Source organism: Geotrypetes seraphini, chromosome 4, assembly GCF_902459505.1.
Source record: "Geotrypetes seraphini chromosome 4, aGeoSer1.1, whole genome shotgun sequence".
Taxonomy (NCBI): domain Eukaryota; kingdom Metazoa; phylum Chordata; class Amphibia; order Gymnophiona; family Dermophiidae; genus Geotrypetes; species Geotrypetes seraphini.
The window spans coordinates 282,360,620-282,386,754 of NC_047087.1; the positions used below are offsets into that span (position 1 = coordinate 282,360,620).

Consider the following 26,135-nt stretch of genomic DNA (forward strand, 5'->3'; position numbering starts at 1 on the left):
CACATTAAACATTGGAAATGTATTGGCTCAGTAAGTTGAAAAATAGCACTAAGCTACCCCCATATTCTCTAATAGACTTTTATTGCTTTAGAATACGTGCTTCGATCACAGGAACAGAGGAGGTGCCTTGATGAGGAAGGAAGAGCACTTCTCTAGATCTGCAGTGCCAGCCATGCAGTGCAGTTATACTTACCATTCAAAGCATGCGTTTCTTGCTTCCAGCATCCCATTAAGCGTACTGTTTGCTTAAGACCATTCCCATACAGATTACACTCAGCGAGCTATAATGATATTTTACGATCCTCTTAGATTTATAGCACAATTAAGTAAAACATACTGTAATACCTTCTGCTCCTGTGCAGGGTCAGAGTAACAACTGGTTACGAGTGATACCACGTACCAAATTTGGAGCTTTTGCGCGAGGGGCAAAGGTTGTTCTATACACTAAGAAGAGTGGGGCACACCTTCGAGTCATTGACGGTGGTTCGGGCTACCTGTGTGAGATGGAGCCAGTGGCACACTTTGGTCTGGGTAAGTTTTCTGTAGTTAAATCAAACAAAATTTTGTGTGTCGCTACGCTGGTAGCTGCTGGCATTATAGTCAATGTACTGAATAGCTCTAAGCATCTTGTATGCAACAGAGAACAAACTCATATCAAGTAGATTTGATTACCAGACCTCAAACACCCAAGGCACTACTTCTTGATTTTTCGTGCCCTTACTAGGGTGATGTGCTCATCATCAGTCTTGGTAAAGTGACGTGTGCAAATTAATTCTTAAATTATTATTAACAGGCTCTGTGAAATTATAAAGTGCTGTAAAGGGAAGGCACTTATCTTTTATGCCCGATGGCTGCCCAACCGTTGTGCTTGGTATTTTTGTCCAGGAGGAGTGATTTTTTCACCAGAAAATTGGTGCATGTATTTAAGGAGGCATAGCCCCTGATAAAACCAAGAGTGAAACGGGCCTACACCCACCCAAACTACACCTGATTCTGTAACCGACGCGCCCGCTATACTTAATCGCAGCAAGGGATATCCCTGCCGCAATTAGTATAGTGTCAATGGCCGCCAATCTCCCCTAAACGAACGAGGCAGGAGGGATGCCCAGTCCCTCCTGCCTAAAGACCCCCACCCACGCCCGACAATCGCCGAAAAGAGGATGCCCAACCCCTCCTGACGGTAGGCTCCCCCACCTCTGATGATCATGACAGGAGGGTGCCCAACCCCTCCTGCCGGTAGGCCCCCACCTCCGATGATCATGACAGGAGAATGCCCAACCACTCCTGTTGATAGGCCCCCACCCCTCACCCCAGATGATCGCGGCAGGAGGGTGCCCAACCCCTCCTGCTGGTAGGCCCCCCACCCTTTCCCAAAGATCGCCGGCAGGAGGGTGGCCAACGCTTCCTGCCGGACCCCCCCAATGAACCCCCCATCCCCGAACCCCCTCCCAATGAAACGCCCCAACCCCCTCCTCCCAGGACCCCCTCCCTCTCAAGTATTCAGGTATGTTCGGAATAATTGGAAAGAGCCCAGGTTGCGCAGTTGAGAGAGTAATTATTCCAAAGCTCTTTAGTTTTGAAGAGAAGAGATTTCCCTAATTTTCCAATGTAGGTAGTGCGTTTTAGTGAGAGGAAAGATAATTTGAGCTTTTGGATAGATCTGGTGATGTCAGATCTCGCAGCATTCCAGATAGAGAAATTAAAGGGGGAAGAATGCCATGCAGAATCTTGAAAGTTAGGCATGCACATTTAAAGTAGACCCTGGAAATTACTGGGAGCCAGTGGAGTGTTGTAGCAAGGGGGGCAAAACATGGTCAAATTTTCTCTTTGCAAAGATCAGCCAAGCTGCAGTATTCTGGATCTGCTGAAATCTTTGAAGACTTTTCTTGGTCAGACTTAAATAGACCGAGTTGCAGTAGTCCAGCCGCGAAAGAATGATTGATTGAACAAGGACAGCAAAATGTTGGTGGTGGTAACAGGATCTCACTTTCCTCAACATATGGAGGCTAAAAAAGCATTTTTTTTTTACTAGAGTTAAGATGATCAGTAAATGAAAGTGTTGAGTCTATAATGACACCCAAAACTTTGCTTCAGAAGGCAGAGGAATGATGATCTAACTTTGGGCCAAGTCAAAGTAGTTTTGTTTTGGACTAATTTAGCTTTATTTGTATAATAAGGGGCTAAGATTAAAGTTTTGTTATGCATTCTATAATATTCTTAGTTAGGTTAGTAAGATTCGAATCTATCTCGAGAAGGACGAAGATGTCATCTGCATATGTATACAGTGTTTCAAAAGGGGTAGAGATGGAAAAGCTTCAAGGTGGATATATAGATATTGAAAAGAATAGGGGACAGAGGTGATTCCTGCGGGACTCCACATAATGGTTTCCAGGATGATGACCTGGTGCCATTCATATTAACAGTGTATGTGCGAGATCGTAAGAATTTTGAGAACCAGTCTAAGACAGTAGAATCAATACCTATCTCAGAAAGTTGGTAGATCAGAATGTCGTGGTGAACAACGTCAAAGGCTGTAGATAGGTCAAATTGTAATAGAATAGCAAACTTATTACTAAATTAAACTAAAGCTTAACTTTATATACCGAGTCGTCAATCTAAGGAAGCTCAACTTGGTTTACAACAATTAGATAAAAACTAAAGAAAGTTTACAATGATTAAATAAAAACTAAAGAAAGTAATAGCAAAAGTTTCAAAGAGATTAGTTTTCAAAATGTTTGGCAAAAAGAAAAGTTTTTAGAAGTTTGCGGAAAGATTGGAAAGAACTGGGGCTCCTCAGAATTAAGGGGAGTTCATTCCATAGTTGAGAAAGTTTAAAAGCCAGAGATTGACTGAAGATCTTAACTCCTTTAATTCCTTTTCTAGATGGAAGGGAGAGTTTGAATTGCTGAACCTTTGAGATTAGTGAGACCAATAGAGATTCGGTACTGAAGTTAGGTCTGAAACCATATTGGCAAGGTAACAGAATGGAAAATCTCTCTAAATATGATGAAAGTTGAGCAGATATGATAGACTCTAACATTTTGCTCAGGAGGGGAATGTTCGCTATGGGTCAGTAGCTAGACGGTGAGGAAGAGTCTAGGTCAGGGATGCCCAAATGGTCGATCTCAATTGACCAGTAGATCGCAAAGGCAACACGAGTTGATCACGTTGCCTTTGTGACCTTGTTCTTCCTGTCTTCCTGAGCCAGGCCAGGCGCATACAAGCGCCGGACCCACAAGCCTTCACCTCCAATTGCTGCCTGGCTGGCCTGGAACTTGCTCTCCAACGTTAGAATTGACGGGGGGGGGGGGAAGGATTGTGGGCCCAGAGCTTGTACACACCAGGCCTGGCTCGGGAAAGCAGGAAGAAATCAGCGTGGTGGCTTGGGGGGCAGGGAGAGAGAAAGAATTGGGGAAGTGGAGAAATTGGCGTGATGGCTTGGGGGCAGGGGGAGAGAGAAAGAAAGACAGGAAGGCAGGGGGAGAGAGAAAGACAGAAAGAAAGAGGGGGCAGGGGGAGAGAGAAAGAAAGAAAGACAGAAAGAAAGAAATATTGGATTTAAAGAAGAAGGAAGTGCAACTAGAGACTCATGAAATCACCAGATAAAAAGGTAGGAAAAATGATTTTATTTTCAATTTAGTGATCAAAATGTATCCGTTTTGAGAATTTATATCTGCTGTTTATATTTTGCACTATGTCCCGTTTTACTAAACCGCGATAGTAGTTTTTAGCGCAGGGAGCCTATGAGCGTAGGGAGTTGCGAGGGGCATTCAGCACAGCTCCCTGCACTAAAAACCGCTATCGTGGTTTAGTAAAAGGGGATGGGGTATATTTGTTTATTTTTGTATAGTTGTTACTGAGGTGACATTGCATATTTTAAAATCATCTGCCTTGACCTCTGAAAAAAACTCCGAATACAAATGATAATTAACATTTTCTCTGCGTACAGTGTACTTTGTGTTTTTTAAAATTTTATTGTTGGTAGATCATTTTGACTTGGACATTTTAAAAGTAGCTTGCAAGCCAAAAAGTGTAGGCACCCCTGGTCTAGGTCAACTTTTTCAGTAGTGGGGGTCAGCGCAATGTGGCCCATCTCTCCAGAAAATAGACCTGACAGTAAGGCAGAATTTATAAGTCTGGTGGGAGATGAGCTAGCCTGAGTGGGAATTTTCTCATATAGGTATGAGGGAAATGGATCCAAGATGCATTTACAAGATCTTAATTTGTGACACAGTTTTGAAACCTGAGCCTCAGATACATACTTGAAGGTAGTCCAAGACCTGTCTACTGGGGTAGAAGTGGTGTCGCTGGGCACCAGAGAGTTGTAAGAAACCAATGATGGAAAAGAGTTTTTTATAGTAGCAACCTTGTCGTTAAAAAAATTTGCTAGATCATCCACTACTGGGGAGGAAGGATGTATGGATGAATCATTGTTAGAAGTTAAGGAGCACCGGATATTAAATAAAGTACTACTTTGATTATTGGATGTGGTAATTTTGTCACCATAAAAATTTTTTCTAGCACTGTATTATAGAACCTGATCCTGTCTATCCGGAGATGTTAGATAATGTGACTATATTTTTGAGGACATTTAGAAAAATGGATCTTGACCCTGAAGATTTTTTTGAAACATGAATTCATGGGAGGGGTGAATCATCGATCTTAAAGATAAGTGGCTCGTTTGAAAAAATTTAGAAATAAGAAAACAACCCCTTCCTTTACAAAGCCGCACTAGCGTTTTTAGCACCGGCCATGGCGATAACAGCTCGGACGCTCATAGGAATTCTATGAGCGTCAGAGCTGTTACCGCGGCGGCCGATGCTAAAAAAGCCTAACGCGGCTTCATAAAAGGGAGGGAGATTAGGTGCGAGCCTGTGCAGTCTTGACGGGTCTGTTAGGCCTGGAGATTCCTTGTTAGGGGGGGAAAAAAGAAGGGGACAGAAGTATTTGTATTTCATTCTGGCTCCTAATTTTCTGCTTCTCTCCCAGGGCTCCTTCTTGGCTGCTGGTTGGAACTGTGGCCCGTGGGGATCACTTTGTGCCCTAAGGATGTCAAACTTTGGTGGCCAGGTCCCTCCCCTCTTCCCTCCCTATATCTCCTGGTTCCTTGGCCCTAAGGGGTTCTTTTTTGTTTCCGGAGGTCCTTTTGTGCTTTGGTCCTCTTTTGTGCTTTGGTCCTCTTTTAGTGCTGTCTAGGAGCCTTGAGTGATTGGGAGGTAAGCCTCATCTTTGCTCTATGTTTAAAAAAAAAAAAAAACGTCTCTGGTTTGGCTTTGTTCCGCAGTCTTTTTATTTTGTGCTCTGTTTGGCAGCACCCAGGCTTAGCATTGATGGTGGGTGTTTTATCCTCTTCCTTCATCCCGCAGCCCCTGTTTGTTTCTAACTAGTTTCCAGTTGAGCTATTATTCCTTTTGAGGTTTTCTTGTCAGAGCTCCATTTGTTTTGGAGGGTTCCTGAACCAGTGTTTCTGCTATGTTTGTCAAGTTAGGGATGCCTTTTGTTTTTTTCTCCTGACCCAGTTTATACTTGGGTCTTGGTTACATTGGGACTGCCATGTTTGGCTCCAGCAGGACTGTTCCAAGCCCAAAATGCGCCCTGGGCAACACACCCCAGCCAACAAGGGAAGACAATGGACAGGACACAGTTTTGGAGACCTTTGTGCCCTGGTTGTGTAGACAAGGAGCAGACCAGACACCAAACGATGTGCAAAACCAGATTATTTAGGTAATAATTGCACATCATTTGGTGTCTGGTCTTCTCCTTGTCTACACGGCTTTGGCATCTGCAGATCTACGCCTCTCACCGTTGCTGTCTCCCTTGCACCCTGTGCAGCCACCGCATATAGCTTGCACTTCAAACTGAAGCAGCAACTGGTCTCCAAACGTCGAGGTAAGCTTCTGAAAGGAATCTTGTTCTTCACGACAATGCCGCTCCTCACATGCAGCAATTGGCAGATCGTCACTTTGAAGTTCTGAAACACCTGGTCTACTCACCCGATTTGGCCCCTTCGGACTACTTCCTCTTTCCTTACCTCAAGAAACACCTCAAGGGAAAGCAGTTTTCAAGCACTGAGGACGCCACATTATCTGCGGACAAGTGGATTGCAGTACAACCAAAAGAACTTTTATTGGACGGGTTAAAGAAGTTAGAACAACAAAGTATGTGGAGCTCATTGGTGAATAATTTTTTTCAGACCCGTTGCTTGCTGTTTTATTTACAAAGCCAAGGACTTACCAGCCCCCCCTCTTAGGAGAGAAGGCAGAGGGGAAATCAGTAGCAGATTTTAAGAACGCATCAAGTAATCCCTGAAGATCCTTAATTGCAAAGATGTGAAAGGAAAACTGTAGATGAACCAGGTCTGTGGTAAGCATCAGGAGTTAAATCGGGCCCATTGGATGGATTTTGCAGTCCTTATCTACTGTTGTATTATGTGTCTCAGGTAATGTCTAAAGCAAAACTAGCATTAACTAAGTTATCCATCCATTCTAATGGCCCAGATTGTGCTGTGATGCAGTCTCTTTGTAAATCTGGCTCACCCTCACTGCAGTAACATACATTGCGGTGTTCTTTTAACGGAAAGGCCTTTCACAAGAGGCTTTTGCACACAGTGTACTACAATCTCAAGTTTATTGCCTCCTGTATAAGCAGTGATCCCAGCACACCTAATTAGATTTTTTAAAAGGGAACATGGCCGTGGTGTCTTATGATACAGCTGCCGTGATTCTCATTATGGGATATGTTTCTGCTGTCACTGGAGTCAAATTTGTAGTAAGCAGCATCATTTGCAAACAGAAAAATGATATCTTTATCACCGTTGTATCTTTTTGCTATATTTCTGCACATGTTACTATGTCACATGCAAGGAAATATCCTTCCATTGCTGCTAAAATTAACTCCTACTTGTAAACCTCTTGTACAGCTCCATCCTGGCAGCTGGCACAATTTATCAGGGCTTAACAGTACAAGCACCAAACCCCCAAATACCCTGCTTATTTCTCAGGCAAATCTAATCCAATCTAGTCTTCAATTTATATACCGGGTCATCTCCCAACGGAGCTCGACTCGGTTCATATGTAATTAAGACTAGAGTACAAAAGAAAGAGAGCATAAGAGAAAAAAAGCTGGATTATCGTCAATTCTTTGATAATAATAATAATAATAATAACAGTTTATATACCGCAATACCGTTAAGTTCTATGCGGTTTACAAAAGATTAGTGGGGTACAAGTTGAGTTGACGTACAAGTTGAATTAACTTAAGGGATGTGGGGAACAATTGGGAGAAAGGGCAAGAGAGGGGAAAGAGGGAAGTGGGTCAGCTGTCTAGGTCTTTCGGGAATAGGTGGGTTTTGAGGCGTTTCCTGAATATCTCATAAGTGGTGGGCAATAGGAGTTAGTATAGTTAAGCCATTTAAATGTTGTGTAAACAGCAGAGTTTTCAGGGCTTTACGAAATTGTTGTAGCTGGCCTATCAGTCTAATGGAGTCAGGAAGTCCATTCCACATCTCTACCAGCTTGAAGGCAAAAGATTGACTAAGCTTTCCTATAGATTTAATACCCTTAAAAGAAAGGAAAGATAGTTTATATCTCTGTGTATTCCCTCAAATGGCAAGATCTGAAGGGGTTCCAATATAAGAAAACTAAAGGATCAAATATTCCATAGAGAAGCTTAAAGATAATGCATGCACATTGAAATTGAATCCTGAAGCGGACTGGAAGCCAGCGAAGCTTTCTCAACAAAGGAGAAACATGATTGCACTATGATTAAGTCTATTCCTTGTGCAGCTTACATGAGAACCACCATATTGGATGAGACCAAAGGTCTATCGCGCCCAGAATCCTGTTTCCAACAGTGCCAATCCAGGCCGCAAGTACCTGGCAGGATCCCAATGAGCATCAAAATTCCATGGTTCTTTAGCCCAGGCATATGCTGTGTCTTTCTCCAAAATATCCTTTAATATTGGTTTATGGATTTTTCCTCCATGAATTTATCCATATTTTTTAAAACCCAAGGCGGATAATAAACGATATACATATATAATAAAAAAAAAATATACACAAACATGATTTACAAATCAGCAAAATATCAAGAAGTTCAAGTGCTGAATAGAGAATGGCATGGGGACACATTTTTCCCCATTCCTGCAGGAACTCAATTTCTCCGTCCCAACGAATTTTTCACTGTCCCTATCCTGCAAGCTCTGATTTTAAAGTGTGTGAGGCTTGTGCAGATGAGGACAAAGCTTAGGGAGTGGTGGAATGAGGCATTAGGACATCACAATCTGAGCTCTAGAGCAGTGTTCTTCAACCTTTTTACATCTATGGACCGGCGGGGAAAAAAAAATTATTTTGTGGACCGGCAAACTACTAGGACTGAAATTTAAAAACCGCGTTTCCACCCTGTCTCCGCGAACTCGGTCCTCGCAAACCATCTGATCCCATCCGCAAAAGCCTCAGTTATGATTTTATACTGAATGTATTTTATTAAAGTATAAAAAGAAACAATATTCTGTACAATTGTCATTTTATAAATACAAATAATACAGAGCAAGGATCAACAAAACCCCTGTCTCCCCTTCCCTTCACATATATCCCCTCTACTATCAAGAAAACTGAATAAGCCAAATTATTACAGAATGCTAGACAGAAATATCATTCTAACAGAATACCGCAGTCACACATAGCAGGAATAGGGTTAGGGGAGTGCAACTAGGGCAACTGCCCCCCTGGTCAGAGAGAGCCTTAAGCCACTGCCTGGACTATGCAGTCCCCAGTTATGTCTAACACCAGCTCTAGCAGGATATATATTTCAAATCTGATATATTCTAATCACAAAATAGAAATAAAATTATTTGTTTCTACCTTTTGTTGTCTCTGGTTTCTGCTTTCATCTTCTTTTCACTCTCTTCCTTCCAGCGTCTGCTCTCTCTGTTTCTTCAATCCAGCATCTGTCCCTTCCATCTACTGTCTGACCTCTCCCTCTTCCATATGGTATTTGTCTTCTTTCTATGCCCCCCTCCCCTTTCTATCCAGCCTATGCCTCTCTCTCCTTTTTACACGATTCATTCCAGCTTCACTGCTCTCTTCATTTTTTTCTCTCCGACATCAGATCTAGCATCTTTGTCCCTCTCAATTTCTCTGCTGACCCCCCTTCCCATCTCATTCCTGTCTCTCACCTTCCCCTCCTCTAATCTCCCTGCAAGCCGTTTCCTTCCTTTTTTCTTCCCCCTTCCCTCCTCCCCCTGTCCAGCAGTAACTCTCTTCCCTTTCCTTTCCCTCCTCCCCTCCCAGCAGCATCTCTCCTTCTCCCTTCCTCCAGGTCCAGTAGCAGCTGTCCCTTTTTTCCCCTTGCCCAGCAGCTTCCCAGACTCCTTTCCCTCCTCCCCTCCCAGCAGCATCTCTCCTTCTCCCTCTCCAGGTGCAGTAGCAGCTGTCCCTTTTTCCCCTTGCCCAGCAGCTTCCCAGACTCCTTTCCCTCCTCCCCTCCCAACAGCATCTCTCCTTCTCCCTTTCCAGGTCCAGTAGCTGCTGTCCCTTTTTCCCCTTGCCCAGCAGCTTCCCAGACTCCTTTCCCTCCTCCCCTCCCAGCAGCATCTCTCCTTCTCCCTCTCCAGGTCCAGTAGCAGCTGTCCCTTTTTTTTTCACCATGCCCAGCAGCTTTCTCCCCTCCCAGCAACTCTCCTTACTTGCCAGCGCTGCGATTCAGTAAGGTCGCCTCGGGTCCTTTGTTGGGTCGCACTGCCTCTGAGGAAAGCGGAAGTTGCATCATCAGAGGCGGCCCGACTCAGCAAAAGCTCCAAGGCTTCCTTCCTGAAACACTGCGCTTGTAAGGAGAGCCGCTGGGAGGGGAGAAAGCACAGTCTGAGGCTCCCCATTATCTCTCCGGCCCTGCGCAACTACAGCTCCTCGATCTTGCGGGTCTTGCGCGGACCGGCAAGAAATTGAAGATGTTGATCTCGCTGGTCCTGCGCAGACCTGCAGGAATTTTCTGCGGACCGCCACCGGTCCTCGGACCGGCGGTTGAAGAACTGTGCTCTAGAGCAGTGGTTCCCAACCCTGTCCTGGAGGAACACCAGGCCAATTGGGTTTTCAGGCTAGCCCTAATGAATATGCATGAAGAAAATTTGCATGCCTATCACTTCCATCATATGCAAATCTCTCTCATGCATATTCATTAGGGCTAGCCTGAAAACCCGATTATCCTGGTGTTCCTCCAGGACAGGGTTGGGAATCACTGCTCTAGAGTGTTGCTACTTATGATTTTAAAGTGTTTGAGGCTTGTGCAGATGAGGACAGAGCTTGCAGGAATGGGGCAGGGACAGGAAAAGAACTCGTCGGAATGAGGTGGGAAAATGAGTTCCCGCTGGGACAGAGAGAAATTTGTCCCCGTATAATTCTCTCTTGCTGAAGCATCAATGGGCTGCAGTTATCAAATAGAATAGATATCATTTTAACATCTTAAATGCATGCAATTATTCTGATGTCAAATGGTTACAGGGAGTTTATTCCATTCTAAGGGACCTGCACGTGAACAGAACTCTCCCTTACAGACTGCAAATGCATTTGTCGGCTACAAGGCACAAGTCCATTTGTGGTAGCCGAATGCTATGTCTGTGAAGGCACGTAAGCCTTCAGATATTCAGATCAAGTAAACCAGCATAAATAGTTTAGATTTCACTCAATATTCTATTGGTAACCAGTACACAGAAATCATATAGGAAGACACATGGTCAGTTTTTGATAACCCATACAAAAGACATATCGCAGAATTTTGCGCAACTTGTAAAGCATGCAGACAAGTAGCTGGCATTGCTGGTTAACTATGCTAACTGCTTTTACCACATCCTCTAACACTGAATTTTAGAGCTTAATTATGCACTGAGGGCCTGATTCTATAAAGGATGCCTAAGCGCGCCTAAATCCCGCCTAAAGTTAAACGGGACTTAGGCCTCCAAAATAAGTGGTTAATGAGCAATATAAGGGTCTTAGCAAGCGATAATTGGTATTTGGACGCACAAAGGATGTGGACGCGAGTTCCGAGACGCTTCCTCAATTCTGTGGGTGCCCTTCGGGAAAAACTGCACCCAACCATATAGGCGTGGCATGGGAGAGGCTTCGATGTAGATGAGGACGCCCAAGCCACGCCCAAAGTTAGACACACTTTACAGAATTTGGCCCTGAGCACCAAATTCTATACAAGGCGCCTAAAAAATCAGTGCCCAACAGAACGGCGCTTAGAGCGATTCTTTAAAAGGCTTAGTGTCCTTACACTTGACTAACATTTAGGCGCATCCATTTAGGCCAATGAAAACCAGGCCTAAATACCTGCGCCTAAGCTGTGCGTGGATCAGACGTATCCTTTAACAGTGCGCCTAACTTTTAGGAACACCCATGATCCACTCATGCTCCTCCCTTTTTATATTTGTGCACTAAAAATGATACACACCATTTTATAGAAGCATTGTAAACGAGGAATGTAGAGTATTGCTTAGTCTTAGAAACATGAAATCATGTTTCATGAACATTTTCTGGAAAAGACATTTTTGCACAATTAGCATAAATTCACCAAACTATGCATGGGACTCCATGAAAATGCCCAACAGACCTCACATTCTAAGCACTTGCCACGACTGGGGTTTATTGAATTGCAGTCTGTGATTCAAGAAACTGAAGTAGCTGCCACCAGACCAGTGGATAATTTTTTTGTTTTTTTGCTCTACCAAGCAGTAGTTCTGGATCTGACTCTTCAGGAAACAATCTACAGTCTGACCAGCTAGGGATACTGTGGTAGGAGGGGTTCATCACTCTTAGAGGAAAGATATTACAGCTTGTATTGCAAAATAGTGATACCTAATGGCCAGACTGACAGTGCAAGAATACTGCATTCTGCAAGGAGATAATTTGCAGCCCCTAACCAAAGATGATCACTGCAGTGGCTGGGCTAGATGGTGGAGACAAATCCATTGGTAGTTACAAAAGGTTTGTGGCCTTGTAACCCAATAGAAGTTGGGTCTGATTGAGCTGGAACTGGAAGACCAGAGGAGCAGAAGAAAACCGACAGGCCTCAAAAAGGTTTATGATAATTGACCACCATCCCTGTTTGCTGGTAGATAAATGGATTATAGTTGAAGTTTGAGATACAGGCTAGTATTTGTATCTCCATGTACTGATGGCTTATGGATCAGAGATTCATCACTTTATCTATAATTCAAATAATGCAGCTCATGTTCAGAATTCAAATGACTTGTTTTCATGCTTTGGTCCATAGACAAAATTGGGTAAGTGGAGAGTTTCTTTCATCACCCTTTCACAATAAATTCCTAGAATGAAATGTTATTAAAGAGTGAAGATCTAGTGTGCTTTGTATAGATTTCAGATTTAGTTTCAAATTGGTTTCTTCTTTCTGTGCTGTAATTTCGTATAATGGTAAGTGAATTTGTTATATATTTTCTAGGGTGGGGGGCAAACTGCAATCCAGCGAGGGGGGCAAGGCTGCAAACCAATCCAATTTTCAGTATATCCCTAATGAATATGTATGAGATGTAGTTGCATACAATGGAAGCTGTGCTTTCAATTTTCTCTCAACAAGACACTGAGAGGCAGAAAGTGCTGAAGGAAAGGGGATTTGATTCTGTGCATCTCTAGAGGCAGGAAGGCTGCCCAGGGAGAGGAGCATTTGCCGGTAGGTTGTTCAGCCCAACCGCAGGAGAGATCTCCTGTGTGGCATTTAAGAATGTATTTGCCAAATTGGACCATGGGGATCACTTTGTATCCTAAGGATGTCAAACTTTGGTGGCTAGGTCCCTCCCTATACCTCCTGGTTCCTTGGCCCTAAGGGGTTCTTTTTTGTTTCTGGAGTCCTTTTGTGCCTCGGTCCTTTTTTAGTGCTGTCTAGGAGCCTTGAGCGACTGGGAGGTGAGCCTGGGAGGTGAGCTCTGTGTTTAAAAAAAAAAATTTTTTAAACAATGTCTCTGGTTTGTAAAGTGCCAAATTTGCACTGTAAGCAATTAAGGCAGTTGCAGCCTTGTGTGAGTTACCTCACGGCGCCTTGCAATTTGTTGCATCACACTTTTTGGACTTGTTTATAATCCACATGTTTCTACATAGAATCCATAGGGACCCCTGAGGAAGACAGTATTGTCGAAACACAGACAGTGTTGGGTCCGCATCTCCCAGAGGTTTGGGTCCTTGTTGTTTTTATGTGGATTACAAAGTTGCATTTTTTTAATAAAGTCTTCATCTTGAATATCAATTCTCCACAGTCTTTGGGCTTCTTCTAGATTTCTTCTTCTGTGGAACCATCAGGGTCAATGTTTTGTTTCTGCCTTGTGTGAGAGGCCAGTGACAGAAACGCTGGCGGTGTGCACCGAGCTTTACACCTTCTGCAGCATTTTGTTTCACATGGAGCTGACATCGAAAAGAGCTGATGGAGGACGTGCCACTATTTTGTTGCAGGGGGGCCCGTGTTGCTAGGGGCAACGTGATAATGGATGTCTTCTTGAATAGGGCAGGGGAGGGTTTGTTTTGTATTGTTCTCTAGAACAGTGGTTCCCAACCCTGTCCTGGAGGATCACCAGGCCAGTCAGGTTTTCAGGATAGCCATAATGAATATGCATGAGAGAGATCTGCAAATAATGGAGGTGCGAGGCATGCAAATCTGCTCTATGCATATTCATTAGGGCTATCCTGAAAATCCGACTGGCCTGGTGGTCCTCCAGGACTGGGTTGGGAACCACTGCTCTAGAACAATGGTTCCCAACTCTGTCCTGGAGGATTACCAGCCAGTCGGGTTTTTGGGATAGCCCTAATGAATATGCATGGTGGGAGAGATCTGCATATAATGGAGAATGAAAGTCATGCAAATCTGCCTCATGCATATTCATTAGGGTTATTCTGAAAACCTGACTGGCTGGTGGTCCTCCAGGACAAGGTTGGGAACCACTGCTCTAGAAAGTACCAGTGGGGGCAACTGGGACAGGAGGCTCCCTAGGTCTGGGGTCTACATTTTCCCCAGAATTCAATACTGTTTCTTCACTAGGCATTTCTGTTTTGTCTTTTTTTAGTCATGGATCCAGCAATGCTTCAGAGAAGGAGGACACTGCTCTCGTCCATTAAAGGCTCAGGAGCTGCAAAGAGGTCAAAGCTTTATGTTACAGGGGCCCAGTTGGTTGCAGGTTCAAACGGATGCTAGGAAATTTGACAAGCTGGGATGGGTGTTTTTGGAGATGTTAGTGAAAGGAGAACTTCCAGTGACTAAGGGGAATGGTTTCTCTCTCTCTCTAGCAGGCTCTTGCAGAGAGAGGTAATCCAGACCATGTTAGCTAAGAGTAAAACGAGTTTCTCTATTCAAGCAAAACTCCATTTGCCTTTTTAAACAAATGGCTTTTTAAGACTTTCTTGAAGATTAAAACATAAGAGTTGCCATACTGGAACAGACCAAAAGGCCATCAAGCCCAGTATCCTGTTTTCAACAGTAGCCTACCTAGGTCACAAATACCAGGCAGAAACCCAAAGAGTAGCAACATTCCAGAGTTGAGATTGTGATGTCACAATGCCTTATTCCACCAGTCCTAAGAGCCAAACTCATCAGTGATGTCACAGTGGCTTGATTATCCTATACTGTACTTGGCTCACATAGACCATGCATTGCTATACTGGAACAGACTGGAGGGTCATCAAGCCCAGTATCCTGTTTCCAACAGTGGTCTACCTAGGTCACAAGTACCTGGCAAGATCCCAAGGAGGTACTCATCTGCATTCTGAGAGCTAGAGGTAGTTGGGTCCATTCACAACAGAAATAGCACTTCTCCAAGTGTCCTTAAAACAAAAAGTCCGCAGAGCAAGAACCATAGGTAAAACAATAATGAGTAGGCTGATAAACATGCACCTGTATCTTCAGATAGTAAGGGAAAATTTGATGAAGTATCCAATGAACCAATGACAAAATTTTAAACTTGAATCTAAAGACAATTGGAAACAAATTGGAATGCAATTTGATGAGATGAGGAGAAATATGCTCAAACTTTGAAATCCCTAATAACAGGTGAGCAGCAGAGTTTGAACAATTTGTAAAGAAAGAATTCAGGACTCAGGAAGGCCTAGATATATAGCATTGCTAGTCATATTCACACTTGGTCATAGTTGCATATTATTGTAATTTTGCCTGCAAGTTTTTGGAAACCAACTTGTTTGATAAATCCCTTAAAACTCAGTAACTCAGAAATGTGCTGCTGGACTCCCAATCCAGCTCATCTGGGCCCAGGAGTGCTCCCTGTCCCTCTCTGACAAGCAATGGCAGTACTTTTGAGGTTCTGTCATTCGACCTCTACAGTCTGCTTTAATTCTTCAATCCCTTTATTTCGTTGCTCATAAGGTGCTTTGGACTCCAGTCAAGCAACAGCGAGTTCGATCTTCGGACTCGATGCTGTGTTGGAGATGTCACTCCCATACTGGTACTTTTCAGCATCTGTTGTATGACTGTTGCATGGTTGCACCATTTTGGACTGAGGTTTTGGGCATTATTTGTTCTATGCTGCCAGTGGTGATGCCTCTACAGTATTCTCATGTGATATTTCGCTCCTTGAGCCTTCTTCCGCCCCTTGCTAGAGTACAGGCTCAATTTTTTGACATCTGTATGGCTATTGCCACAAGGGGGGTGGTGCTCCACTGGAAAGTTGATGCCCCGGTCTCTGTCCATCACTGGTGGAACACCTTGACTCAGGTCACCCAATATGAATGCCACTTGGCGGAGCAATCTTTCAGGGTATTGAAATATCAATTGTTATTTTGTGCATGGTTTTGTAGTGTATTGTATTATTGTATGGTATTGCTGTACGTCTGTTCTGTAAAATGGTAGTGAACCGTTGTTATGGGACCTGTTGTCCCTTTCATTATGTGTACTGTGTTTGTTTGTTTGACTTTTCAATAAAACTTGATTGACCTAAAAAAAACTCAGTAACTCAGCCTACCCACCAAGCTAAGAATCGTCAACATTTTTTTTACCCAATTTGACTTTATCTCTACATTCCCCTTATTCCATTTGTGAATCTACAATTGCCATCCCCCTGCTACCATTTATCCCAACCCTCTGTGCTAATGTAACCTTTCCTTCCCATCGCCTTATCTACCTGCAACAAAGTATCTTATACTCATCGATGCCTTGAACTTGTACTGGATAAGTGTGATATAGAAATTCAGATTAGATTAGATTAGAATTCATCCAAGTGGACAGTCTAAATATCCACTATTACGTAATCAATAGAGCTTACAATCAGTGGCGTAGTAAGGTGGGGGTGGAACGTCCCAGGTACTGTCTTGGTGGGGGCGCCAGCATCTTTCCGCCCTTCCCCCCATGCCACACTCGTACCCTCCCTTCCCCCGGTACTTCTTTAAATCTTCACTGCTGCTCGTGCAGGCCTGACTCCCCTCTGAAATCACTTGCTGGTCACGGGACCAGGAAGTGACATCAGAGGGAAAGCCAATGCTGGCACGAGCAGACCAAGAAGCTGCTTGCACTGGTGAAGATTTAAAGAGGTATGGGGGAAGGGAGGGAGCAATTATGGTGTGGGGGAACGTGGAAGCAGCAGGGGGCGTGGAAGAAAGGGGGTGGAGAGGAGAGTGCGGAAGGTGGGGGGGGCCTCCTACCCTCACTATGCCACCGCTTACAATATAATTAAAACAGGGGGTTCAGACAAGGATACTCTACAAGTGAGTGGGAGTTAGGAGTTAAAAGTAGCCTTGAAAAAGTAGGCTTTTAGCCTAGATTTTAATACTGCCAGAGATGGACTCAGGCAGTCTGTTCCAGGCAAGATAGAAGGGATGGGGTCTGGAGTTGGCAGTAGAGGAAAAGGGTACAGATAAGTTTCAAGTTTATTATGGTTTGATATACCGCTTTAGTACCAAAGTGGTTTACATTATAAAAACAATTTTTTTAAAAACAAACAAGGATAATTAAAAACAAGGGAAAGGACACACAAATGAAAATTGTCAAGACATGACACAGGAGGAAAAAGAGGAGGGTTACAAATTGTAAAATAAAAAATTCAGAAGGTAATGAGAAGAACAATATGGAGATGGGGAAGACTTAGGTCTATCTAAATCTCAAAACATCCGTAAAGAGAGAGCATTTAAGGTTAGATTTGAAATGATTAGAGTTTGTTTCCAGATTTACTCAATGAACGGAGTTCCCGGGGTGGGGGGAGGAGGAGTATAAGGAGAGAGATGGAGAAGCTGCAGATGTTGATTTGATAGAAGGGATTAATTTGGGGTTGATTTGGTGTGTGGGGGGGAAAGGGATCTACATATGCATTGTTACAAAAAATACTTGTAGCTGCACAATGCCTGATGTAGGGCATGGTTTCCAAATGGTTGTGCGAGTAGAGGGGTAAACCCCATTCATTGGTTTAGTAGGCCTCAAAGAAACCGGCTTTACTTATTTCTAATTCCATATATTTTATAAAAACTCTTTGAAGATTAGGGTGATCCTGTAACTGGGAAATTATGTACAGGCAGTAACACCCAGAGAACACCTGATAGGAGCCTATTCTATGCAGAAAAGCAGGTGCCTACTTTCATTTATAGACTAGGAAAACAGGAGAGAGATGGATGCGCTTATGTTTTATGTTTTTTATTTCTCAATGCCTTTGAAACCTAACTGTCCTTGTAAGGGCGAAAACACGCCGCCTTCCTCCACAGCAACCCTTCCCAGTGTGCCTTCCTTAATTGTTTTCTCTTTCTCTAGAATATTGTAGTTCTTACCTTTTTATCTTCTGTTCCTGTTTGTCCCTGGTTAAAGCGTCCGTGGATGTATTAACTACCCCTAAAGATGTCTAGTAATTTTAAGTTTGTATTATAGTCAATATATGTTTTTTATTATTATTGTAAAACGCCTAGAAGTCTGATTAGGTGGTATAAAAAATTTTAAATAAGCTTGGAACTTGAAGTGATAGCCATGTAATATACGGTATAGTATTTTATAAGTTACATGTGTAACTGTGCACCCCCCCAATCCACAATCTATCCAGGCTTTGCCCATGTAGGCACTCACCCCGAATTAGGTGCTATCGAAGATATGTGCATAGTTATAGAATAGCATGTAGGTGCATATCTGACATATAATAACTTGTTCTATTGATCACTCTCTCCTCAAAAATGGATTTCCTGTCCTATTAACCCTCTTTCTTCCTCCCCTCTTAAAGTCAATCAATTTGTACCTTTGCTTAATCTTTGTAAACCGCATAGAACTTCACGGTATTGTGGTATATAAGCTGTTATTATTATTATTATTATATATGCATGTATATGGTAGTGCTAAATATTTACAAGTGTGATGCATAAATCTTAGTGTCCACTTTATACAATTACCCCAATGTTGTTACATATTTACCATATGTGGGAAACTCATGACTAAAATCCTCTTTGGGGTTACCAGATGTCCGGGAAAACCCAGACACGTCCTCTTTATAGAGGACTGTCAGAGTGCCTGGACAGTTTTTCAAAACCAGGCAGTTTGTCCGGGTTTTGGAAGGCTCGGAGCTCAGTCTGCATCTGGAGGGCCGCCAAGCAGGCGCAGATGCAATGCAGTGACATCAAACGCGTGCATGTGATGTCATTGCATCCCATCCACCCATGCTTGGAGGCCATCCAGATGAGGCCCGGACTCGGGGAAGAAGAGACAAGATTTGTGTGGGAGCAGAATGGGGTGGGACAGGGCGGGGCTGGGCAGAATGGGGCATGGTTGGAGGTGAAATGGGTGGGGCCATGTGTCCTCTTTATGTCAAGAAGAAATCTGGTAACCCTAACTTTGCTCTTCAAATGAGTGCTAAGCTAGGGTTTCTTTATCTGAATGTAAAGAATGAGAAGGCAATGCTAGCAGAATACGAGGGGGTGCTGAAAAGTTCTCAGTCCAACCAACTTCCTAAATTCTAAGCATTATTTTGCTACTGAAGCTAAAAAGAGTGTTATTTTATTTTGAAAAATGTCAATTTGCAGAATTGTAATGCTACGTTGTTTCAGATCCTTGATTGAACCGTGTCAATGAAAAATGTAGAATTTTCAAGGGTGGGACTCAGAGCCGTCATGAAGTTCCTATTCCTGCAGAAAAAAACTCCAAAGGAAATTCATGAATGTATGATGCAAACATTGAGGGACAAATGCCCATCATACTCCATAATAAAGTGTTTTGCAAACTTTCAGTGGGGAGATTTTGAGACCGAAGTTGAAGCGGTCCAGAGGAGGGCGACGAAAATGATAGGAGGCTTGCACCAGAAGACGTATGAGGAGAGATTGGAAGCCCTGAATATGTATACCCTAGAGGAAAGGAGGGACAGGGGAGATATGATTCAGACGTTCAAATACTTGAAGGGTATTAACGTAGAACAAAATCTTTTCCAGAGAAAGGAAAATGGTAAAACCAGAGGACATAATTTGAGCTTGAGGGGTGGTAGATTCAAAGGCAATGTTAGGAAATTCTTCTTTATGGAGAGGGTGGTGGATGCCTGGAATGCGCTCCCGAGAGAGGTGGTGGAGAGTAAAACGGTGACTGAGTTCAAAGAAGCGTGGGATGAACACAGAGGATCTAGAATCAGAAAATAATATTAAATATTGAACTAAGGCCAGTACTGGGCAGACTTGCACGGTCTGTGTCTCTGTATGGCCATTTGGTGGGGGATGGGCTGGGGAGAGCTTCAGTGGCTGGGAGGGTGTAGATGGGCTGGAGTAGGTTTTAACGGAGATTTCGGCAGTTGAAACCCAAGCACATTACTGGGTAGAGCTTTGGATTCTTGCCCAGAAATAGCTAAGAAAAAAATTAAAAAATTTGGGCAGACTGGATGGACCATTCGGGTCTTTATCTGCTGTCATCTACTATGTGATGTTACTATGTCTGGGAGGCCTCAAACAGTGTCAACTCCTGAAATTGTTGACCATGTCCATGACCTGATTTTGGCAGATCGGCAACTATTGTCTAAAACAATTTGCTGATACACTACAGATATCCAGGGAACATGTTGGGTTTATAATCCACAAGCAGCTGGATAGGAAGAAGCTTTCAGCCAAGTGGGTGCTTAAATGTTTGAATGCTGATGAGAAATGACGTCAAGCGGACACTTTCAAGTTGATTTTGCAGCATTTTCAGTAAGCCGATGCCAACTTTTTGTGACGACTAGTTACTGTTGATGAAACATGGTTACACCACTATGATGCTGAGACAAAACAGCAGTCCATGCAGTGGCAGCACTCAGGTTCTTCAAGGCCAAGAACGACAACAGAAGAGGGCTAGCCTCGGAAATAGAAGAGTACAAAAAAAGAGGCAAGAGGGATGTCAATACCAACTAACAGACTTTCCTAGGATTCCACTTTTGGGATCTCATTTGATCTTTTTGAGATCAAGGACTCTTAATGGTTTATTTTAGTTGCTTTGAATAAATGTACCTGTTGGTTGGTATTGACATCTCTCTTGCCTCTTTTTTTGTACTCTTCAAGGCCAAGGAAATTTAAGACCCAAATGTCAGCAGGAAAAGTCGTGGCCGCAGTGTTTTGAGACCAGGAAGGTGTTGTAATAACTATCTTCCAATGGGCCAAACAGTTAATGCAGAATGTGTGACCCTGGGCAAGTCACTTAATTCCCCCCCCTTCCCCAGGTACATGAGGTAGACTGTGAGCCCACCAGGACAGACAGAGATAAATTCATATAAACCGTTCTGAGCTCACTGGGGAGAACGGTATAGAAAAATAAATAAATAAAATAAAACTTTAACTTGCTGTGCTGATTAAAGGAGGCATTGAAAGAACAAAGGAGAGGGACGCTGTGGAAAGGAGTCCTCTTTTTCAAGACAATGCACCTGCTCACAAGGCTGGCAAAACGATGGCTGTTTTAACGCCGTTGGGGTTTCCGTTGATAGACCATCCACTCTACTCACCAGATCTTGTTCCATCCGACTATTTTCTATTTCCAAACCTTAACCCTTTCAGGACCAAGGGACATATTTGTCCCATAACTTTAAAATCCTATAAATTTTGATTGGGATAGTCTACAGTTCTAAATTTGATATGTACGGATTCCATATGATACTGCCTTTATGTAAACAAACTGGTTCCGACATTCATTCATTAGCGTCGTTGCCAGATTGACGAGAAGATTCACTTGCCACACTGTCCATAAGCCAGAAGTGTGATTTTTTAAATAAAAATAATGATATTTCACAAAAAAAAAATCAATTTTTTGGCATCTGCAAGCCCTTTTTACCATAAAAATGTCGTCAAAACCACAAAAATTGGCCTACGATCCTTATGGTCCTGAAAAGGTTAAAAGGAGCTTGAAAAGGCAGCCATTTTTGAGTGATTCAAAGGCGATTGCAGCAGCGGAGCAGTGTTTCAGTGGCCAGACGTCAGAGTCTTTTTCCTTCACTGCAAGGCTGCGTTATTTTGTGGTGTTACAGATTCAGAGCAACGGTTTGTTCGTTTTGCTTTAGACCATTTGAGACTATTTGATACCCAAAGACTCCTAAGACTCCTGATGCAGGCCGGGTGGCCGAGACATGATCATGTCGAGTCGTTGAGTTGCTTTGGATGTATGAGCTATTTTGGATTAATAAAGACCATTGGATTTATCAGATGAGTTGAAAGACACTTTTTTGTGCACCAATCTGATTGGACATTTCCACTTTGCTATAACCTGTAAGCTTCATGGCTCCACGTCATTCCATTCTTAGTTGGGCTGAGAACTTTTCAGCACACCCACCCTCGTATAGATCAGTTGTTCAGGTTGAGTTGTAGCAGCTTTTCTCCTCTTGGAGAAAACTAGAATCGCTGTAGGTTGTGACAAATATGGAATTCAATTAGGGCAGAAAAATCACTTAATAGGTTCAAAGGACTTTTAAAAAGCTAGTTCTGCAAAGACGCCTTTGAATCCTAAAATTCGGTTCTTCAGATTCCTCTGTGCTCAGCTTTCATCAGTAATCTTATAAAAGAAAATGAATGGGTAACAATTCCCTACCCTAATGTTCCAGCTCTGCTTGTTTCTCCTTTTCTTTAATACATTGGAGTTCAACCTGCCTGCCCTATGTTTGTCGTGTATTGTCAGAGTCTAATTTACACTATGCTTTATTGATATCCTGATTTTATACTTGTAAATAGCTTTGAAATGTGAGATTGCGATTGAATGAAATTTTTAAATAAACTTGAAACTTTCACGACTATGAAGACACTCAAGTAGGCTGAACTGCATGCTACAGGCATCTCAAAATAACCCCTTCTTTGGATGCTGATTTTGATTGGCTCCCTTTCCCTTTCTTTGCTCATCCTAAACAGGAAAAGATGAAGCCAGCAGCATAGAGGTGACTTGGCCAGATGGCAGGTTTCTGAGCCGTGGTATTGCCAAAAGTGAGATGAACTCTGTTCTGGAAATTCACTACCCAAAGGATGAAAATGGCCGGATTCAATCTTTGGAAATTGAGGTGTGTGGGTGTGGGTGGGGGGGCTTTGTCCGGGTTTTGAAAAGCTTCCAGCTAGGAGTGGCATCGGGACAGCATCTGCGCATGTGCCGATGCAATGTGGTGATATCACCTACATGCGTGTGATGTCATTACATCACACCTGTGCATGCGCAGATGCCCTCCCGACAAAAGTGAACAGGTTGAGGGGGTGTGGCTGGGGTTGACAGAACGGGTCGTGACTCGGGTGGAACTGGGCAGTGAACGGGCAGAACGGGCGGGCCTGAGGTAGGGCCATGGGTTTGGATTTTAGTTTCAGAAAATCTGGTAACCCATTGGCTCTGCTAGGCCTGCCCCATAAACAGGAGCAATAGCAGAAGGAGCGGGACCATAGGAGCCATGAGTGACAAGGACTAAAAGTGACTCTGTGCCTTTATACTGCTTTTCTATCTCTGGGAAGCAGCTGCTTCAGAGGAGGGAAAGGGAAAGAAGGAATTGTTGGGCTGGAGTGGGCCCTGTGCTCAGGGCTGCTTTTACTTATAGGCCACTTGCTAAGCTGGGACCAGGACAGTTGCCCATTGGTAAAAGTAGCCTTGTTTGTTGGAGACACAGTAGTACATCTACTTTTCCAACTTGTTTATATATAAAGAGAACAATCTACGTAGAGTATGAAATTCACAATGTGGTTAATGGCAGGACAGGTTCTCTATCATCGGTCTACAAAAACCTCTTGTGGCTGATTGAAAAATTTAATATTAGTGGTATTTAGACACTTTAATAATAATAATCAGCAAAAAGGAATGCACTTATCTCAAATGTAGATAAGAGCCCGACGGGACCCATTTCGCCAAAATATTTGGCTTCGTCGGGGGACTTTTTGAACAACTGCAAAACAGAAGAGATAAATAGCAAAAAATGTATTTCAAACATTTAAATACATCCAAAAACACAGTTGTTAACAAAACTTAATCGAAGTAGTACTCACTGCATTCAGTATTAACTCATATTCTACGTGGTGCAGGCTTCTGAGGTCTTTTCCTCTTGTTTAATTAATGTACAGTTGTGTGTAGAACCTGTTTATTAAATTGTTTTCAACATTTTTGAGGTTCTTTCCATTGGTGTTGACTGGTAGTTTTATATAAAGAGAACACCTCCGTAACAGATAGATAGAGCAGTGGTCATAATTCCTCAAATACCCACTTTTCTTCAGTTTATACTATACATGTGTGCACTATCTGGAAATGAAATAAAGCAAAAAAAAAAAAAAAAGCTGATTTCAGCATTTTATTTTGTGCATAGATTCAGATGGCTTAAGAAAAACTTTGTCTGCCACCAGATAGGGTTCTCCATACTGGTAAAAATGTTGACCTTGCAGCTTGCATCCATTGCTTACATCCTATGGGGCTCATTTTTGAAACAGAAAGGCATAAAAAAAAAAAAAAAAAAGACAAAGTGGCACATGGAAGTTTTTCTCACCAAAATGTCCAAGTACCAATTTTCGAAACTGACTTTTTAGATGGCTTGCAGGTAATTGTCCCTCCAGTAAGTCTAAATCTTAAGGGGTGTGTTAGAGGCATATTTTGGGCGTGATTAGGACAGTCTTAAGACTTAGATGTTTTGCAGAGATAATGAAAACTTTTTGAAGATGTCCAGATGTCATCTAGAAGTTAAGAGTTAGACCTTTTTAAAAGCACATAAGGGTCAAAAAGATAATCAAACTCACCACTGGATACATGAAATCATGACCCACCCCTCCCCCCTCAGCTCCCAACGATGTGAAAGAAACAGTACACACCAGCCTCTATGACAGCTGCAGATATTATAGGAAATCCTAGTAGATCAACAAGCAGGGTGGGTGGTATAGTGAAACATAGAGAGGGAATCCAGGCCCATATCCCACCATACCCACTACATTTATGGTGGAAAATGTGAGCCTACCAAAACTCACCCAAAACCTAGTGTATTACCATTTAGGTGACACCTGCAGCCATAAGGGCTATTAGGGTGGTAGACAGGTGGGTAAAGTATGTTTTAGGGGAGTTTTGGAGGGATCACCATACACTATAAGGAGGTCATGACGAAATGTGTGCCTGCCATCCTTTATGTGAAATTCACAGCAGTGCCCTTATGGTGCCCCACTGCTCTGTTAGCAAGTCTGTGTGGACAGTCAGTGAAAATGTTGGCCTCTCCCACGTCCAAATGGGCTTGTTTTTGAGGTTTTGCATTGGGATGTTTTGATTTCAAAAATGGCCAAAAAAAGATAAACATCCTAAGGACCAAAATATCTAAATGAGTCATTAAAAAAAAAAAAAGATAGATGTCTTGTAGTTTCAAAAATTGTCATTTTCCCAACCAATGCTTGCGGAAATGTCCAAAGTTGGACTTGGACGTCCTATCAAAAATGCCCCTCACATGTTTATCTACAGTTGTACTTAAGTCTGTGTGCAAAATAGTATATAGTTGTAAGGGTTTAAGAAACTCATGATTTTAAAGGGCAACAGAATAAGATGTGGGTGAACTGAACATTTAATTAAATGTCACTGAACTGTCACTTGCTCTGTCAGTCTGTCTAGAATTTGAAATCTAATCCATCTTGCAGAAGGAATCAGAATACCTATCAGTGGTATAATCCTTACAGCACAGATTACTTAGTGGATATTCTAGTTCAATGTGTCTAGTAGGCCTGAACATTAGGGTTATGCAGTTGAACCCACAAGTTGCTTGCAGAATGCTGTCAATCATCTTTGAACTCTGCCTCCTTCCCAGACAGCTATTCCTGCCCTCAGGTTTTTTGGTTGTTTTTTTTGCAAGCAAGTTACTCAGAAGTGTTTCAGGTCTGTTCTGTGGTTTTATTATTTTTGGGTATTTTTTCTTAGTGTTTGGTTGGAGGCTTGGTGCCCTCTGCCTAGGAGAAGACACAGACTCATGTTGCGGAAGTTTGCTACTAGCAGGATCAGTCCTCAGGGAAACCTAGCTTGCCAGCTTGCTTTTGTATTTTTTTGAAGCTCAGGGGCTATCTCCTGCATAGCTGCTCACATCCCTGATTTATCAGGAAGTTGAGCATAGGCTGTTTGGCTCCATCCTGACTTAGCTAGGCTTAATAGTGGGCTGGCTGCATAGTCCTCTCCCCCTTTGTGCAGTAGTATTGGACTTTTTGCAAAAGGGACTTCAGAAGGGTCTGTCTGTCAGATCACAGAATGTACAGATAGCAGGCATTTCCTGTTTCCAAGCTCAAGGGTAAAGAGGTTCTCTGGCCTTTCACCCGGATGTCGCTCTTCGGTTGTGCCCTCTGGTGTATCTCCCATTCCCATCCTAGAATCTTAACACTGTATTGCAAGGTCTCAGTAGAACACCATATGAACCCTTTGGGGAGGCTTCCCTTCTGGATTTTACAGTCAAAAACATATTTCTGGTGGTGATTACATCGGGAAGACATTTCTCCAAGTTACAAGCTCTGTCCTTTAGGGAACCATTCATTAAGATTACCGAAGCAGGAATTTCCTTATGCATGATTCCATTCTTCTTACTGAAAATAGTCTCTGCCTTCCATGTCAATCAGGAAGTCTGTTTTCCCGCTTTTCACCCTACAGGATGCCAAGCGAGCGCTTCTCTAGTACCTCAAAGTTACCAATGAGTTTTGTGCATTGGATCACCTTTTTGTTCTGACCAGTCATGCTAAGAAAAGGAGGCTGGCATCTAAGGCTTG

At 42.9% G+C, this 26,135-nt stretch overlaps 1 protein-coding gene across 5 annotated transcripts in view; it reads left to right on the top strand.

Moving 5' to 3' along the window:
* The window catches only part of CRTAC1 (cartilage acidic protein 1), a 631,767-nt gene that overhangs the window by 469,651 nt on the left and 135,981 nt on the right, over window positions 1–26,135 (top strand). For all 5 annotated transcript variants that reach the window (XM_033942560.1, XM_033942561.1, XM_033942556.1 and 2 more), the window contains 2 exons: window positions 363–531; window positions 22,308–22,453. In XM_033942560.1, coding sequence (XP_033798451.1) covers window positions 363–531; window positions 22,308–22,453 — 315 coding nt within the window. The remainder of the gene's footprint in view (window positions 1–362; window positions 532–22,307; window positions 22,454–26,135) is intronic.